The sequence below is a fragment of the Pongo pygmaeus genome, chromosome 17, assembly GCF_028885625.2.
Source record: "Pongo pygmaeus isolate AG05252 chromosome 17, NHGRI_mPonPyg2-v2.0_pri, whole genome shotgun sequence".
Taxonomy (NCBI): Eukaryota; Metazoa; Chordata; class Mammalia; order Primates; family Hominidae; genus Pongo; species Pongo pygmaeus.
This window is the reverse complement of record NC_072390.2, coordinates 38,034,255-38,052,249: the sequence shown is the minus strand read 5'-3', so window position 1 is coordinate 38,052,249 and position 17,995 is coordinate 38,034,255. Positions and strand designations below refer to the sequence as shown.

The window sequence follows — 17,995 nt, the reverse complement described above, 5'->3', positions numbered from 1 at the left end:
CTAGGAGGAAATGCTCACATTATCATGCTTTGTAAAGAGCAGAATATACATATTCCCATTATGTTACTGTATGCTTAAGAAAGATTGTGAGCTAGGCACGGTGGCTCACACCTGTAATCCCAGTACTTTGGGAGTCTGAGGCGGGCAGATCACGAGGTCAGGAGTTCGAGACAAGCACGGACAACATGGTGAAACCCTGTCTCTACTAAAAGTACAAAAATTAGCCAGGCATGGTGGCACGAGCCTGAAATCCCAGCAACTCGGGAGGCTGAGGCAGGAGAATCGCTTGAACCCAGGAGGCAGAGGTTACAGTGAGCTGAAATCATGCCATTTCACTCCAGCCTAGGTAACAAGATCGAAACTTCATCTCAAAGAAAAAAGAGAGAAATAAGAATTCCCCATTGGTCAATACAGGGCCTTAGTGACACCATGGTCTGCTCTGCCACCTTCAGGGGGTAGTTTTCCTTATGGTCACAAGGTGGCTGCAGCCATTCCAGGCATTGTATTTGTACAGTACAGTGTCCCAAGGAAGAAGGACCATCTTCTCCTGGGTATGTCTTACAACCAAGGAAACCTTTCTCAAAAGCCCCCAACACACCTCCTCTGACATCTCAAAGATCAGAATTTGTCACCTGCCCACACCTAATTCAAGCACTATCACCAGCCTAAACAAGAGGACTTTGGATGGAACAAAGGGCTATGTTCCCTTTAAGCAAATCTCCAGGGGGAGTATGATGGACAAAACTGAGCAAAACTGACATTCTGGTAGGGAAAGGAAGGGAGCAATGGGTGTTGGGTAGATTACTCAAAACTATATCTGCTACAGTCCCCACTGCAAGAAGCCTCATCCAGGGTAAATTCCAATAGGTTAGGAGAGACTGAGCTAACTAGCTGGGAGACGTGAGGTGGAAGCTGGGCATAGTGGCATGCACCTGTAATCCCAGCACTTTGGGAAGCTGACAGGGAGGGTCACTTGAGTTTATGATTTAATGACTAGCTTGGGCAACATAGTGATGCCCCTATCTCTAAAAAATAAAGTTAAATAAAAATTAAAAATTAAAAATTAAATAAGGGCTGGGCATGGTGGCTCATGCCTGTAATCCCAGCACTTTGGGAGGCTGAGGTGGGAGGTTGGCTTGAGGCCAGGAGTTCAAGACCAGCTTGAGCAACATAGTGAGATCCTATCTGTAAAAAAATGTTTTTTTAAAATTAGCTGGTATAGTGGCATGTGCCTGTAGTCCTAGCTACTCAGGAGGCAGAGGCAGTAGGATTGCTTGAGCCCAGGAATTCCAGGCTGCAGTGAGCTATGATCCTGCCACTGCTCTCCAGCCTGGGTGACAGAGACCCTATCCTTATAAAAAATAAATAGATACAAAAATTTTTAAAGATGTGGGATGGGGAAGTAGACAGAGAATAAAGACAGAAAAGATGTCCAGGATGAACTCTTAGTTGGATGAAGGAGGCTGATTACAAAAAGAGAGTTAGAAAGCTCAGTACGCTGGGCGCAGTGGCTCATGCCTGTAATCCCAGCACTTTGGGAGGCAGAGGCTGGTAGATCACGAGGTCAAGAGTTTGAGACCAGCCTGGCCAACATGGTGAAACCCCATCTCTACTAAGAATACAAAAATTAGCCTGGTTTGGTGACCCGTGCCTGTAAACCCTGCTACTCAGGAGGCTGAGGCAGGTGAATCGCTTGAACCCGGGAAGTGGAGATTGCAGTGAGCCAAGATCATGCCACTGCACTCCAGCCTGGGTAAGAGACCAAGACTCCGTCTTGAGAAAAAAAAAAGAAATAAAAAAGAAAAAAAGGAAAGCTCAGTAGACCAGATTGACCTACTTCTCAAATCTGTCGAGGGCAAATCCTGTTGGACCATCAGCTGGGGCAGTGCAAAATAGAGGCCAAACACATCAAGGTCTGTGCTGGTGTGAACAGAAGGTGACAATGACTAACTGTGGCCTCATTTGAGATCAACACAGATGTCTGTGCATCTGAGTAATGCGTGTCTGTGGATAAGAGTGGGCCTTCTGACTTGGTAGATTTGGATAACACAACCCCATGACTCTTTTACTAATTCAGTGATGAATAAGTTTTGACCCCCTACCATGCCTCCAGCAGTAAATTAGCCCCTGGGGATAATAAAAGATATGTAAGACACAGGGCCTGGCCTTGAAGAATTTCAACTCTGCTGAAGAAGTCAAAAGCAACAGAAGTAGAATTGAGAGCAATACCAGACCCTGTGGAATCAAGGTTGAGGGATGTGGTGTAGAGCAGAACCATGGCAAGAGCTCAGCAAAGTTGGGAGGAAGATGACTGAGAACCAGGGTGTAGGAACAGGAACTTGAGCTGGGGGTAACACCCTGGGCAGGTTGGGATTTGGCAGACAAAAGAGAGGAGATAAAAGACAGCCATAGTGGGAAGAGAGCAGTGATAAGATTTTGGAGCTAGACAAACACCTAGCTCTATCACTTATTAGCAAATTATTCCATTTTCTCGGAACTTTAGTTTTTTCATCTATGGAATAGGTATAATACCTACCTCATAAAATGTTTATAAGGAAAGCACCTTGTACCTAGAAAACACTCAAAATATTAGTTTTTTCCTTTATCCCTTTTGTTTGACAGGATGACAAGGATGGAGAGGCTCTGTTTGGGTAGTGAGAAGTTGTTTGGATAAGAAAACTGGGCCGTACAGATTAAATTTTGTATTAGGTCCGGTGGGTCACTATTAAAGTTTGGAGTGGACCATTTTAGAAAGAATTGCCTGTCGTGACCATGAGAGCTTTGTTCCATTTCAGAGATGTTTATATGAAGATGAGTTTAACCGCATGCATGAGACGGTGTTAGGCACATTCTTTCCAGAGACTGACAAGAATCCCATCAGCACCCTGGCCAGAGAAAAGCAGCTTTGAGCTCGAGTGTAACGGAAAGGAAACAGGCTTTGGAGCTAGACAAACGCCTAGCCCTATCACTTATTAGCAAATTACTCCAATCTCTCAGAATCTTAGTTTTTTCATCCGTGGAATGGGTTAATACTCACCCCATAAAATGTTTATAAGGAAAGCACCTTGTACCTAGAAAACACTCAAAATATTAGTTCTTTCCTTTCTCCCTTTTATTTATCAAAACTATTAAAGCAGACCAGGCACGGTGGCTCACGCTTGTAATCCTAGCACCTTGGGAGGCCGAACCGGGTGGATCACCTGAGGTCAGTAGTTCAAGACCAGCCTGGCCAACATGGCGAAACCCTGTCTCTACTAAAAATACAAAAATTAGCTGGGCATGGTGACAGGTGCCTATAATACCAGCTACTCGAGAGGCTTAGGCAGGAGAATTGCTTGAACCCAGGGGGTGGAGGTTGCAGTGAGCCAGGATCGTGCCACTTCACTTCAGCCTAGGCGAAAGAGCGAAACTCTGCCTGAGAAGAAAAAACAAACAAACAAACAAAAAACTATTAAAGCAAAACCTCTGATGCTTGATTTTTATATAATAATGTTGTGTGGCAACTTAAAAACTGTGTCATTTATAGGCACTCAAGGCAAGGAAAATGTTTAGAGTCCTTATTTTTAAAATTGGAATTTTCTATAAAAGTTCAGAATGTTTTTAATTTAAAGTTGTTTTAAGCACAAAGTAATACAATTTATCCACGGTTTAACATTTTAATTTTTATTATTAACTTTTATTTGTAATTGTTTTTTACCTTTTAAATTAAATATTCGTTACAAATTTAATTGAGAAGAGGGAAGGAGGGGAAGAATGAATGAGGGGATTCTTATAGTTTGAGGGGGTAAGACATCCACTTTTATACTATGTTTTTGTTTTGTTTTTATTTTTATTTTTGAGACAGAGTCTTGCTCTGTTGCCCAGGCTGGAGTGCAGTGACTGAATCTTGGCTCACTGCAGCCTCAACCTCCCAGGCTCAAGCGATCCTCCCACCTCAGCCTCCCAAGTAGCTGGGACTACAGGTGTGTACCACCACACCTGGCTAATTTTTGTATTTTTTGTAGAGATAGAGTTTTGCCATGTTGCCCAGTCTGGTCTCGAACTCCTGGACTCAAGTGATCTGCTCGCCTTTGGCCTCTCAAAGAGTTGGGATTATAGGCGTGAGCCACTGTGCCTGGGCTACTTTTTCACTTTAACTTTTCTAAAATGCTCTCGAAGAGCTGTTGTTGCCGTTTATACTTAAAACTCCCAGTTTTACTTCGCCCAAACCAATCCTGGGCAGGCAGCAGGAGTGGACACACATACTGCAATACTCCAGGGCTGCAGCATCAGACCTAGAGGAGGAGGGAACTGCTGGATTAATAATGAGGAGGAGGAGGAGGGGTATGAGTCTATTCCAAAATTGGCCTTTGTCCTTCAAAAAGGAAAAGACCACTTATTGTTTGCGCAGTCAAAAGGTTTGTTTCCTAGATATTTTCCCCAGGACAAAAAAAGTTTCTCAGGAAACCGAGAAAGAAATTATAATGAAAATAGCTATTGGACGAATTTTTTCCTCAAGCTTCATTTTTACATCATTATAATATTTGTGCTGTAATGAAGGTTGGGAGTCCTCTGGGGCAGACCAGTCTATTTGGGAGGGTATGTATGGAGTTTGTGTGTGAGTACATGCGGGTGAGTGGGAGTGAGTGTGGAAAGTGTGTGTGTGGAACCTCCGTGTGTGTGGAATGTGGAGCGTATGCACAATGTGTGTGGAGTTTGGAGTGTGTGTGTGGACGAGTGAGTGTGGAAGTGTGGACGTGTGTGGAAAGTGCACAGTGCGTGCGGAGTTTGGGGTGTTTGTGTACGCGCGTGTGTGGCAGGTCCTGGAGCGCGTCCACGCGGCACCCCATGTGCAGTGTGCGCGCGCGCGAGCGCAGCGCGCCCCCGCGCCGCCCCTTCGGCCCGGCCCTGTGTGCGGCGGCTGCTGCCGGGTCGGGCGGCGGGAGCGCGCGGCGTCGGAGGCCGCCCCTTTGCGGAACGCCGAGCGCCGCGGGAGAGTGAAGGGCCGGGGAGGACAAGGAGCCCTGGGCCCGAAGCGCGCCAGCTCCCGCTCGGGCGACCGCGGACATGTGCAGGATGTCCTTCAAGGTGAGCGCCGCGGGCCCCGGGGTCGGGGCTGGGGCTGGGCTCGGGCGGCCGGGCCCGCGGGGTCGGGTGGGGTGGGATGGGGTGGGCGCCGCCCGCTGCCCGCCGCCTCCTCCCTCCTCCAGCTGCGGGCGAGGCCCGGGAGGAAGCGGCGGGGCTGGGTGCGCCCTGTGGGTTTGCGGTTTGCCTGCGTGCCCTGCCTGAGAGGCTTCGCACTCATGGCTGTGGATCGGCTGAGTCTGTGCCCGGCGACGGGGCGGCGGGGAATGTCGCCAGGTAACAGGTCGGGGCGGGGAAGAAGCCTGGGGTCCGCGCTGTCCTGCAGCAGAAGGAGTCCCCGACCCTGACCCTCTGCGTCCTCATGCAGGAGTACCAGCTGCACCCACGGGTGCCTCCTCCCCGGAGGGGTGGCCAGCACCCAGGGAGGCTTCAGGGTCCAAAGGCGTCTTGTCTCAAAAGAGTTGATTAAAGTCATTCCATCTAATCCCCACATTTTAGGATGAAAGAGGTTGATTTGCCTCGATTGAAAGGGTTTAATAAAAATAGTAGTTAAAATGTATTAAACAGTTCAAATGTGCCTGACTCTGAACCAAGGACATGATGTGTGTGGTCTCAACCCTGGGGGAGACCTGTGGGGGGTGCTCTTCGTGGCTCTTTTTTTTTTTTTTTCAAATGAGAAAACTAAGATATAGAGAAATTAACTCACCCACGGTTTTGCAGCCAATAAGTTATGGTGTTAAGACGGAAACCCAAGTGTGTCTGACTCCGAAGCCACTGTAATCCCGTTGCCGACAATAGCTCATGTAAGCAGAGGAGTGACATGGCGAGATGTGCATGTTGCAAAGATCTCTGGCTAGGTTTGGAGAAGAGGGTTGGAGCTGGAAGATGTTGTCATCTTTTTAAGAAATGGTACTGGACCAGTGCATAGGTGGTGAGAATGGAACGAAGCAGACGAATGTGAATGACTTTAAAAGTTTTATTTTCCTGAGACGGAGTTTCGCTCTTGTTGCCCAGGCTGGAGTGCAATGGTGTGATCTCAGCTCACTGCAACTTCCGCGTCCCGGGTTCAAGCGATTTCTCCTTCCTCACCCTCCAGAGTAGCTGGGATTACAGGCGTGCGCCACCATGCCCAGCTAATTTTTTGTATTTTTAGTAGAGACGGGGTTCTGCCATGTTGGCGAGGCTGGTCTCGAACTCCTGATCTCCGGTGATCCACCCGCCTTGGCCTCCCAAAGTGCTGGGGTTAAAGGCGTGAGCCACTACGCCCGGCCGACTTTAAAAGTTTTAAATCGGCATAATTCAGTAGGGAAGGCAAGAGAGAGAAAGATAAAACGTTTGGTTTGGGATAAATTTTGAGGATGGATGGGAATCCAAGCAGAGATGTTGATTAAACAGATATACACTCCTTGATCCCAGGAGGCAAGTCTGGGCAGCAGCTAGAGATGAGATTTAGGAGTCAGCAGTGTTAAGTAGGCACCATGGGAATGAACATGATTGCCCAGTGGAACCATATTAAGGTGGAAAATAAGAAGACTGAGGGCAAAATCTTGAAGAAGATTTGGGAAAGAGCAGCCAGAGACGAATGAGAAAACTCAGAAGCATGTGGTGTCACTTACACCAAGCATCTCTAATCTTTCAACAAAGATGAAGAGGGCCTTGATGTTTATTAATGCCACGGGGAAATCAAATAAAGAATTGAAAAGTCCATTGGATTTAGTAACAGAATAGGCACTGGTGACCTTGCCAAGAGCACTTTCAGTGGTGTTAGGATCAGGAGCCAGATTGCAATAGCTTGAAAGAGAGTGGGTAGAATCCACAAGCGTGGAGAACTCTTTCAAGAAATTCTGCAAGAAACAGATTTTTTTTTTTTTGGACAAAGTCTTGCTCTTGTCACCCAGGCTGGAGTGCAGTGGCGCAATCTCGGCTCACTGCAACCTCTGCCTCTCGGGTTCAAGCGATTCTCCTGGCTCAGCCTCCTGAGTAGCTGAGATTACAGGTGCCTGCCACCACGCCCAGCTAATTTTTTGTAATTTTAGTAGAGACGGGGTTTCGCCATGTTGGCCAGCCTGGTCTCAAACTCCTGACCTCACGTGATCGCCCACCTCAGCCTCCCAAAGTGCTGGGATTAGAGGCATGAGCCACTGCACCCAACCCAGAGATTCTTTTTAAAAGGCAGTGGCTGCAGCAAGGATCTGGAATTGACCAAGTGTTTGTTTGCTTTAAAATGGTAGAGACTTGAGCATCTTTAAATGCTGATAGGCACTTCAACAATAAAAAGACAAATAAAGCCTAATTTTAAAGTGGACATATGAATAGACATTTCTCTCAAGAAGTTTACAAATGGCCAGTAAGCACCTGAAAAGGTGTTTAACATTATTAGCCATGGTCTTGGAAATGCAAATACAAAACTGTAATGAGATACCACTTCATACCCACTAGGATGGCTTTAATCAGCAAGACAATGACGAATGTTGGCAAGGATGTGGAGAAATTGAATCTGCATGCATTGCTGGTAGGATTATGAAATGATGCAGTCATTTTTATTTTTATTTTTTATTTTTTTTTTTGAGACAGAGTCACACTCTGTCAGCCAGGCTGGAGTGCAAAGGCACGATCTCAGCTCACTGCAACTTCTGCCTCCCGGGCTCAAGCAATTCTGCCTCAGCCTCCCGAGTAGGTGGGATTGCAGACATGTGCCACCACACCCGGCTAATTTTTGCATTTTTAGTAGAGACGGGGTTTCACCATGTTGGCCAGGCTGGTCTTGAACTCCTGACCTCAGGTAATCTGCCTGCCTCGGCCTCCCAGAGTGCTGGGATTATAGGCGTGGGCCACCGTGCCCGGCCGATGCAGTCATTTTTAAAACCATGCTTGTCTTTCTTCAAAAAGTTTTTTTTGTTTGTTTTTTGTCTTTTTTGAGATGGAGTCTCACTCTGTCGTCAGGCTGGAGTACAGTGGCATGATCTCAGCTCACCGCAACCTCTGCCTCCCGGGTTCAAGCGATTCTCCTGCCTCAGCGTCCTGAGTCACTAAGACTACAGGCACGCGCCACCATGCCCAGCTAATTTTTGTATTTTTAGTAGAGACCAGGTTTCACCATGTTGGCCAGGATGGTCTCGATCTCTTGACCTCGTGATTCACCTGCCTCCGCCTTCCAAAGTGCTGGGATTACAGGCGTGAGCCACCGCACCCAACCTCAAAAAGTTAAATATAGAGTTACCACATGACCCAGCAATTTCACTACTAGGAATATACCCAAGAGAAATGAAAACGTGTTCACACAAAAACTTGAACATAAAGATTCATAGCAATAGTATTAATAATAGCCAGAAAGTGGAAACAATCCAAATGTCCATAAACTGATGATAAAAAGAAAATGTGGGCCTGGCACAGTGGCTCATCCCTGTAATCCCAGCACTTTGGGAAGCTGTGGCGGATCACCTGAAGTCAGGAGTTAAAGACCAGCCTGGCCAACATGGTGAAACCCCGTCTCTACTAAAAATACAAAAATTAGCTGGACGTTATGGCGGGTGCCTGTAATCCCAGCTACTGGGGAGGCTGAGGCAGGAGAATCACTTGAACCCTAGAGACGGAGGTTGCTGTGAGCCAAGATCGTACCACTGCACTCCAGCCTGGGTGACAGAGTGAGACTCTGTCTCAAAACAAACAAAAAAAGTGTTTTATATTATAAATACCACAGATAGGGAGGCTTAAACAACAGATATTTATTTCTCACAGTTCTAGAGCTAGGAAGTCTTGAGATCAAGGTGGCTGGTGAGGGCTCTTTTCCTGACTTACAGATGGCCACCTGTGCATGCCCCGTTTCCTCACATGACCGAGAGAGAAAGCCCTGGTATCTCTAATTCTTTTAAGGGCATTAATTCCATCATGGGGGCTATACCTTCACAATCTCTTTTAAACTTAATTGACTCCTGAAGACTGCTCCTCCTAAAATCATCACACTGGGCATTAGGACTTGAACACATGAATTTTGGGGGGGATGCAAACTTTCAGTCCTCAGCCCCTGTCCTCCTGGCATGTCTGTCTTGCGTGCAAAATATATTCATTCCATCCCAACAGTCCCCAAAGTTTTAGCTAGTTCCAGCATCAACTCTAAAATCCACAGTATCATCTAAATATCTAAATCAGATATTGGCTAAGACTCAAGGTATGATTCATCCCAAGTGAAATTCTTCTCTAGCTGTGAGCCTGTGAAATCAGACAATTTTTTTTTTTTTTTTTTTTTTTTGCTTTTGTTTTGAGACAGGGTCTCACTCTGTCGCCTGCCCAGGCTGGCACAATCATGATTCACTGCAGCCTTGACCTCCTGGGCTCAAATGATCCTCCTGCCTCAGTCTCCTGAGTAGCTGGGACTACAGGCTTGCACCACCATGCCTGGCTAATATTTTTTATTTTTTGTAGAGATGGGGGTCTCCCTGTGTTGCCCAGGCTGATCTCAGACTCCTGGACTCAAGCAATCCTCCTGCTTTGGCCTCCCAAAGTGTTGGGATTACAGGTGTGAGCCACCATGCCTAGTCCTCAAACAAGTTTTGTGGTTCTAAAATACGACAGTGGGACAGGCATAGGATATACATGTTTCCACCCCAAAAGGGAGAAATTGGAAGAAAGGAATGACAGGTCACAAGCAAGTCCAATACCTAGCAAGGCAAATATTATTAGAACTTAAAGTTTGAGAATAATCCTCTTTGGTTCAGTGCTTTGCCTTCTGAACTCACTGAGTGGTGGGTCCTGCTTTCTGGACCAACCTGGGCAGGGGATTGGGCTCGCAAGACATTGGTGGTTAAGGCTTCAACATATGAATTTGGGGAGGAACACAAGTATTTAGTCCATAGCATGGTAATCTGTACAATGGACTATCATTCAGCCATAAAAAGGAATGAAGCACTAATGCATGCTACAACATAGATGAAATGTAAAAACATATTCAGTGAAGGAAACCAGACACAGAATGCCATATATTATATGATTCCATTTATATACAATGTCCAAAATCGGCAAATCCATAGAGACAGAAAGTCGATTAGTGGTTGCCAGGGGCTGGGGAAGAGGAGGGGATGGGGAGTGATTGTTGATGGGTAGATAATCTGGAATAGATAGTGGTGATGGTTGCACAACCTTATGATTGCACCAAAACCCACTGGATTGTATGCTTTGAAAGGATGAATTTTATGTATGTAGATTATATCTCAATTTTTTAAAGTATTTTTAAATCATAATAGGGAATGTGGAGAAGGCTTGGGGATGATTTTGCTGAGTGACTGAATTTCTCAGGGAGTTGGGGGCGGTGAGCCTGAGCTGGGCTCCATTCGCTGTGGAACTAGCTAGAATGGCAGAAGGAAATCTCTCCCATTGGGGTAAAGGGAAAGGAGGTGAGGTTGAGTGTTGATGTTTTGTAAAGTGAAGCCCAGGATGAAGTCAGGATTTGGGGTAGGTAGAAAGGAGGCTGCCAAGCCAGGTGCCAACATTTTCCATGAATAAGGAAGAACGATCAGGAGGTGACAACTGCCAGCTGAGGTGAGGTAAAGGATGGGAAGGTGGGATGACCTGAGTCTTGAAGGAGCAGAGATTTGTACCCCTCAATGGAGGGGCAGTGGCCTGGAAGTCAGGTGGGCCTATTCACTGCAGTGCTGATGTGGGAGAAGGCCTTGCCTCCACCAGGAGCAGGCACTGAGGAGGTTGAGGCAGGGAGAGAGGGAGTGCTCTACGCTAGGCAAAGGATGAAGAGGAATTGATTTACTATGAAATGGACTTCCAGAAGGCACAGAGGGAAGGTCCGTCCAGAGCAGAGTCCCAGGCCAGTGTAAGATTTGCATTAGCAACATTCTTTTATCCACCTCCCATCCTATCAATCATATTAAAATGCACCCACGGCCACAATAATAAAAGAGACTTTTTATTGTAAAATTTTTGAAAGGATTTTGTGACACTACTTTTTAAATGATTTAGCTGTAAGTTACTCATTTAATTTACCTTTTGTCCATTTTTCTGCAGTTGTCATAGTTGATCAGTAACTCTCATGCAGTGAGCAAATCAGACCTACAAATGATTTTAATGTGGCATCAGTATTTTATGAATACCAAATTTAGCAGTTAATAAAGTTGACAGGATGTTATGTTTTGTAGCTATTTAATTGAATATTTATTAACTTCGATTTGGGAAACACAAATGAACTTTTTCATTTTCATAGGCTCCTGAAAGACTTATAGGCCCTAGGCTCTGGGTCTCCAAAGCCTACGGTAAAAAGGCCCTGGTTTGTTAGACGAGTCTGTGGAAGAATAAATAGAGCATTATAAGTCACAATTTAGGCTCTTCTTGATGATTCAGAATCAATGTATGTAGGGCTGCTTGCATCTGAACCACATGACCCCTTTGCATCTACTTTTGATGGTTTTTCCGTCAAGCTGTTATCAGTGACTTCTCACTGGTATCACTTTGCCTCCAGCAAACTTCCTTTAACAACTGGCAACTCCTAATCTCTTCTGCTTGAGAACACAGACACATGTTTGTTAGAATTGTCTTTTAAAGTAAAACGAAACTCAGAGAATTATTTTTTAAAGTAAAAGGAGGCTGGGCATGGTGGCTCATGCCTGTAATCCCAGCACTTTGGCAGCACTTTGGGAGGCTGAGGCGGGTGGATCACCTGAGGTCAGGAGTTCAAGACCAGTCTGGCCAATATGGCTAATACAGTGAAACCCTGTCTCTACTAAAAAGTATGAAAATTAGCCAGGCGTTGTGGCATGTGCCTGTAGTCCCAGCTACTCAGGAGGCTGAGGCAGGAGAATCGCCTGAACCCGGGAGGCAGAGCTTGCAGTGAGTCGAGATCACGCCACTGCACTCCAGCCTGGGCGACAGAGTGAGACTCCGTCTCAAAAAAAAAAAAAAAAAAAAAAGAATTTCAAAGACCCCTTCAGGGTCTGCTATCTGTCATTTGATGCTATACCCCAGCCAGGTTGGAGTGGGTGTCTTATTCTACAAAGAGTCTGTTTTGTGAATCTTGTGAACTATATTTTAATGTTAATGCTGGTTAATTGTTGCGCCTAAGTTCCAAAGGGAGGAAAGTGTAATGAGGTATATCAGACCTCCCTTCCTGTCATGGCCTGAACTTTTCAGGTTTTCTTTGGGATCCCCTGGGCCAAGAGGGGGGTCCACTCAGTCAGTGGGGGGGCTTAAAATTTTATTTTTGATTTACAGGCTTAATGTTTATTAAGCATTCTGAAAATTGTAAATACTTAGCACAAAGTGGGACAATGGTTTAGAATAGCCGGTAATGTCTCAAAAACATCTTTCTGCATATAGCTTTGCAATCCATCACTACATCTTTATTTTATGTCACCTCTAATATCATAGAAATTCATTATTGAGTAGAGCTAATATTCTCTTGATTGAATTAGTAAGTGTACAATTGAAGTCCACATTACTCTAAACCTTTTTAAACTAATAGTTTAAATTTCTACCCCCCTTAGCTTTTAATTAGAATTCCAGTTCTGTACAAATAAATTTTCCTCTCCCCTTCCTTCCTGTACAATTTCTGGAAGTGTACAGATGAGCAGTGTATTAGCCAAAATTCTGACAGTAAATGGAAGGGGGCAAGTAGGGAGAGAAGAAAATATGACAAATGTGAAAGTTGACACTCAATTTTCTACAAGGTGTAAAATGTAAGATCTCAGACTCTGGACCCAAACAGACTATCGGACTTTTTTTTTTTTTTTTTTTTTTTGAGACAGAGTCTTGCTCTGTCACCCAGGTTGGAGTGCAGTGGCGCCATCTTGGCTCACTGCAACCTCCACCTCCCAGGTTCGAGCAATTCCTTGCCGCAGCCTCCCGAGTAGCTGGGATTACACGTGTGCACCATCACACCCAGCCAATTTTTGTATTTTTAGTAGAAACAGCGTTTCACGTTGTTGGCCAGACTGGTCTCGAACTCCTGAGCTCAAGTGATCTGCCTACCTCAGCCTCCCAAAGTGCTTGGGATTACAGGCGTGAGCCACCGTGTCCAGTCCAGACTTGGATTTATTTATTTATTTATTTATTTATTTTTTGGTGGGGAGTGGGGAAACAGAGTCTCGCTCTGTCACCAGGCTGGAGTGCAGTGGTATGATCTTGGCTCACTGCAACCTCCGCCTCCCGGATTCAAGCAATTCTCCTGCCTCAGCCTCTCGAGTAGCTGGGACTCCAGGTGCGTGCCACCATGCCCAGCTAATTTTTGTATTTTTAGTAGAGACGGAGTTTCACCATGTTGGCCGGGATGGTTTTGATCTCTTGACCTCATGATCCGCCCGCCTGGGCCTCCCAAAGTGCTGAGATTACAGGTGTGAGACACCTCGCCCTGCCCAAATTTGGATTTAAATCTCGGCTCTGTTATTTGGATGAGCCAAGATCCTTACTGCGTGACCTTGACTAACTCATTTCTATGCTCAATTTCCTCATCTTAAAAATGAGAATAATAGGCCAGGCATGGTGGCTCATGCCTGTAATCCCAGCACTTTGGGAGGCTGAGGCAGGTGGATTACTTGAGGCCAGGAGTATGAGTCTAGCCAACGTGGCAAAACGCTAGCTCTACCAAAAATACAAAAATTAGCCAGGCGTGGTCAGTGTCAGGCATGGTTGCAGTGAGCCGAGATTGTGCCACTGCACTCCAGCCTGGGCAACGGATCGAGACTCCATACAAAAGAGGGGAGAGGAGAAGAGGGGAGAGAAGGAGAGGGGAGGGGAGGGGCCTTCCTTTAAAAAGTAAAAAATAAAAGAAAAAATGGGACTAGGCCAGGTGCGGTGGCTCACGCCTGTAATCCTAGCACTTTGGGAGGCCAAGGTGGGCGGATCACGAGATCAGGAGTTCGAGACCAGCCTGGCCAATATGGTGAAAACCCATCTCTACTAATAATACAAAAATTAGCCAGGCGTAGTGGCAGGTGCCTTTAGTCCCAGCTACTCGGGAGGCTGAGGCAGAAGAATCGCTTGAACCCGGGAGACGGAGGTTGCTGTGAGCCGAGATCATGGCACTGCACTCCAGCCTGGGTGACAGAGTGAGACTCCATCTTAAAAAAAAAAAAAAAAAAAAAGGGAATAATTATATTAATCATATATTACTTAACAACAAGGACACATTCTGAGAAATGCACGTTAGGTTATTCCTTCATTGCGCAAACATCATAGAGTGCACTTACTACAGATGTAGAGAGTGTAGCCGACTGCAGACCTAGGCTCTATGGCGTAGCCTATTGCTCCTGGGTGACAAAACTCTATAGCATGCTCCTGAATGGAATACTGTAGGCAATTGTTACACAGTGGTGAGCATTTGCATATCTAAACACATGTAAACGTAGAAAAGGTACAGTAAAAATATGGTATCATAATCTTAGGGGGCCACTATCATATATGCAGCCTATCATTATATATTACATGCCTGTACTACCTCATGGGGCTGCTCCTGGAATTAAATGAGTTAAAGCGGTAAATTGTTTAGCACACTGTCTGATACAGAGCAAGATCTCAACTTAGTTGTCCTTGCTGTTACTTATAAAATTGGAACCAGCAAGCCTGAGAGAAGCTCCTTGGTTTTATTGTAGAGATCAGAAAAATCAAGAAAGAGGTGAAATAGTAATAGCACGCTTGGTAAAGTGCTTTACAGTTTCTGTGATATATTTTCACGTGCACTGTCTCCTTTAAAGGCTAGAGGACTGGCCCCATCTCTCTCCACACCATTTATGATTGTGTGCATATCATACCGGGAGGAGATTTGGAAGTTATCCAGGGAAGGTGATGTGTATAGACCCCAAACAGAAGGAAGGTTGGGGACTTTCCATCTTAGCCAGAGAGGAGCCTGGGATGGAGGAATAGGAAGGTCACCGGGGGTCACTGCTGCCTTACTCCTTGCTATCCACAGAAGAATTCCACAGGAGGCAGAACAGTGTGACGGGGAGTTAAAGGGCAGCCTCAAGCAAGAGATGGCCTGTTGCTGAAGCCTGACTTGCCATTTCTCACTTCCCTCATCTGTGAAATGGGATCGTCGCAGTGCCCACTTCACTGAGCAAGGATGAGGATGAAATAAGCTAGTGTATGCAGAAGATACGCCACGTGGTCCAGAGTAAGCACTTTGCACTGAGTGAGCATTAGCTCAAGATTCCTGACCTTCAGTTAATGTGCCAGCCATAGGGTGACAGGATCATCTGCCCATTTCTTTGCTAGACATTGCCACCTAGATGCCCCATAGGCACTTGAAACCCACCATGTCCAACCCTGAACTCATCATTATTTTCCAAAGCCTGTCCTTCATACGGTGTTTCCAACCTTCATGAATTGCCACCAAGATCAGCCAGGCACTGGAACCAGAAATCAGGAGTCAATCCACTTTCCTATTCCCTCCTCTCCTGCACATACAATCACAGACCAAGGCTGTGTAGTTTAGCTCTTTAAAATGTCTCCACTCTGTCTAATCTTCCCATTCCCACTGTTGCTGCCTCTTAGTAAATTAACCCCTTGAAGGAAAATGAAATATTTATAGCTTTTCACAAAGCTCGGTTTCTAGAACCTTATAGAAAACGAGGATGGCCAGCCCAGCTGAAGAGGAATCCCCAAGACCATCCTAAAGGGAGGAGAGGCCCCGACTAGAGATCTTGTTATGACAATAGACACTTGCTGTTTGCAGATGGTCTTTTGAAGGTATTTGGGGTTAAAGTGAAATGACAGAGTCCCTGAAAATGAATTACAGTTTATCATTCTTGTGTGTTTACCTTTCACGAAAAGCTAGCAGAGCTGTTCCCTGGTGCATATTACATTGTCTGCCTGATTCACCCTCCCAGACTTCATTTTGGCCTTGTGCAATATCTTTGTTAAAAGGCTTTGTTTCATGATTCATTATACAGGTCAAACCTCCCTTGCCATTTCTTCGCCTAGTTACTGACAGCTGGAACAAATTAGACCCAGCCTGGTGCCTAAGCTGCAATGCTGGTGTGAAAACCATGGTTGCAGTTTGCCTTGAAAACTCCAGGACAGCAAAATTTACACATTCAGGAAAGGCAAATTGTTAATCTGAAATTGGAGGTGATTTTTTTTCCTTCTAAATGAGCCAGGAAACTATTCAAAGTATGTTTGCTATTAGCTTATCACTCACCACCCTGCCATTCTCTCATTCAAGTATGCACCAGGGCATACGCCTGTGTATGTGCTGAAGGACTTCTGAAATGAAATCCTCACACCCACAAATACTGCTGCCACTGTCCTTTCATTTTAGAGGGCTTGTTGAGTAGCGGAAATTGTTGGTATTTTCTTTTGAGCTTAGAAAAAGCACTGTATTTAATACGATATCAATATATTTAAAAGGCATATTACGCAAAAGGCCTTTTGAGTCGGGTAGACGTTTTAAACCCACTCACAAAAAATGCTTTTATTAAACAATGTGAATACTTTTATAAAATTTCCTCAGACCATCAAAATTCTTTGTTAGTACCAATACTCTGGATTTAATTTTGCCTACTGATTCTGACTTTGTAAAGAAAAGTAAATAGAGGAAAGGAAACTGGCACTTAATCAGCATTTATGGTGTGTTGGGTACAATATTAGGCAAAAATCAGCATCATTTAATACCGTCAACTTCAAGGCAGGTACTGTGGTCTCCATCTAAGCAGGAGGAAACTGAGATTCCCAAGGGCCAACTTACTTGTCCAGGGCTGGGGTAAGCTGTCTGGTCCCAAAGCCCGTTCCTCCCTCTCGTGGACTGTTCTCTACAAACTCATATCAATTATTTTAGAGAAGAAGATTGTACTGCAGTCAGCTCTGCCACCCATTTGGAAGACCTGTTTTCCACTTCCATGCTTTCCATAGGTGTGGCTCCAAAATTAACTTTGTAGCTTTAAAATAACCCAGTAGGCCCAGTGCAGTGGCTCATGCCTGTAATCCCAGCACTTTGGGAGGCTGAGGTGGGTAGATTGCTTGTGCCCAGGAGTTCGAGACCAGCCTAGGCAACACAGCGAGAACCTCTCTACAAAAAATAAAATAATTAGCCGGGCATGGTGGCATGCGCCTGTGGTCTCAGCTACTCAGGATGCTGAGGTGGGAGGATGGCTTGAGCCTGAGAGGTCGAGGCTGCAGTGAGCCATAACTATGCCACTGCACCCCAGCCTGGGCAGCAGAGTGAGTCCCTGTCTCAAACAAACAAAATGATCCAACAGTGGAATGAAGGATCCATACGAGGACATGTAATGGCATTATTTGCCCCAAATTCCTTGTTCTCAAGTCAAACCTCTGGCAAGTTCCAGCTGAAGCAAAGAAAATTAGATGGAGGGGCCGGGCGCAGTGGCTCACACCTGTAATCCCAGCACTTTGGGAGGCCGAGGCGGGAGGATCACAAGGTCAAGAGTTCAAGACCGTCCTGGCCAACATGGTGAAACTCTGTTTCTACTAAAAATACAAAAATTAGCTGGGCATGGTGGCGCACGCCTGTAGTCCCAGCTACTCAAAAGGCTGAGGCAGGAGAATCACTTGAACCCAGGAGGGGGAGGTTGCAGTGAGCCAAGATCACGCCACTGCACTCCAACCTGGCGACAGAGTGAGACTCCGTCTCAAAAACAAAACAAACAAACAAAAAAAGACAATTAGGTGGAGGGAAAGTGAAACATTCACACAGGTAGTTGGAATCAGATAGAAAGCATTGAGGGCTTAGGAAAAGGGCAGGTAAACTCCTTTGAGAGGTCAGAATTGGGAGAAATTTTGCCCCGCTTAGAGGTGAAGAAAGATCTGGAATGTTTCCGGGATGAAATAGCATTTGAGCAGAGCCTTGGCCTTGAAGGATGGAGGAAAATTCATTTCAAGCAAAAAGGAAACTGGGTGAACAAAAACACAACAGAGGCAGGAAAGTGAGAACATTAGTGGGAAATAGGTTATTAATAGTGCTGGATTATCAACAACACTGCTC

At 45.6% G+C, this 17,995-nt stretch overlaps 1 protein-coding gene across 4 annotated transcripts in view; it reads left to right on the top strand.

Annotated features, from left to right (window-relative positions):
- The first annotated feature begins 4,827 nt into the window (after positions 1-4,827).
- ANKRD29 (ankyrin repeat domain 29) overlaps positions 4,828-17,995 on the top strand; it is a 64,350-nt gene continuing 51,182 nt past the window's right edge. For 2 of the 4 annotated variants that reach the window (XM_054461045.2, XM_054461046.2), the window contains exon 1: positions 4,855-5,067. In XM_054461045.2, coding sequence (XP_054317020.1) covers positions 5,047-5,067 — 21 coding nt within the window. In that variant the 5' untranslated portion in view covers positions 4,855-5,046. Of the gene's footprint in view, positions 5,068-17,995 lie in introns of all 4 variants that reach the window. The other 2 variants (XM_054461044.2, XM_063653493.1) reach the window with 2 other exon arrangements.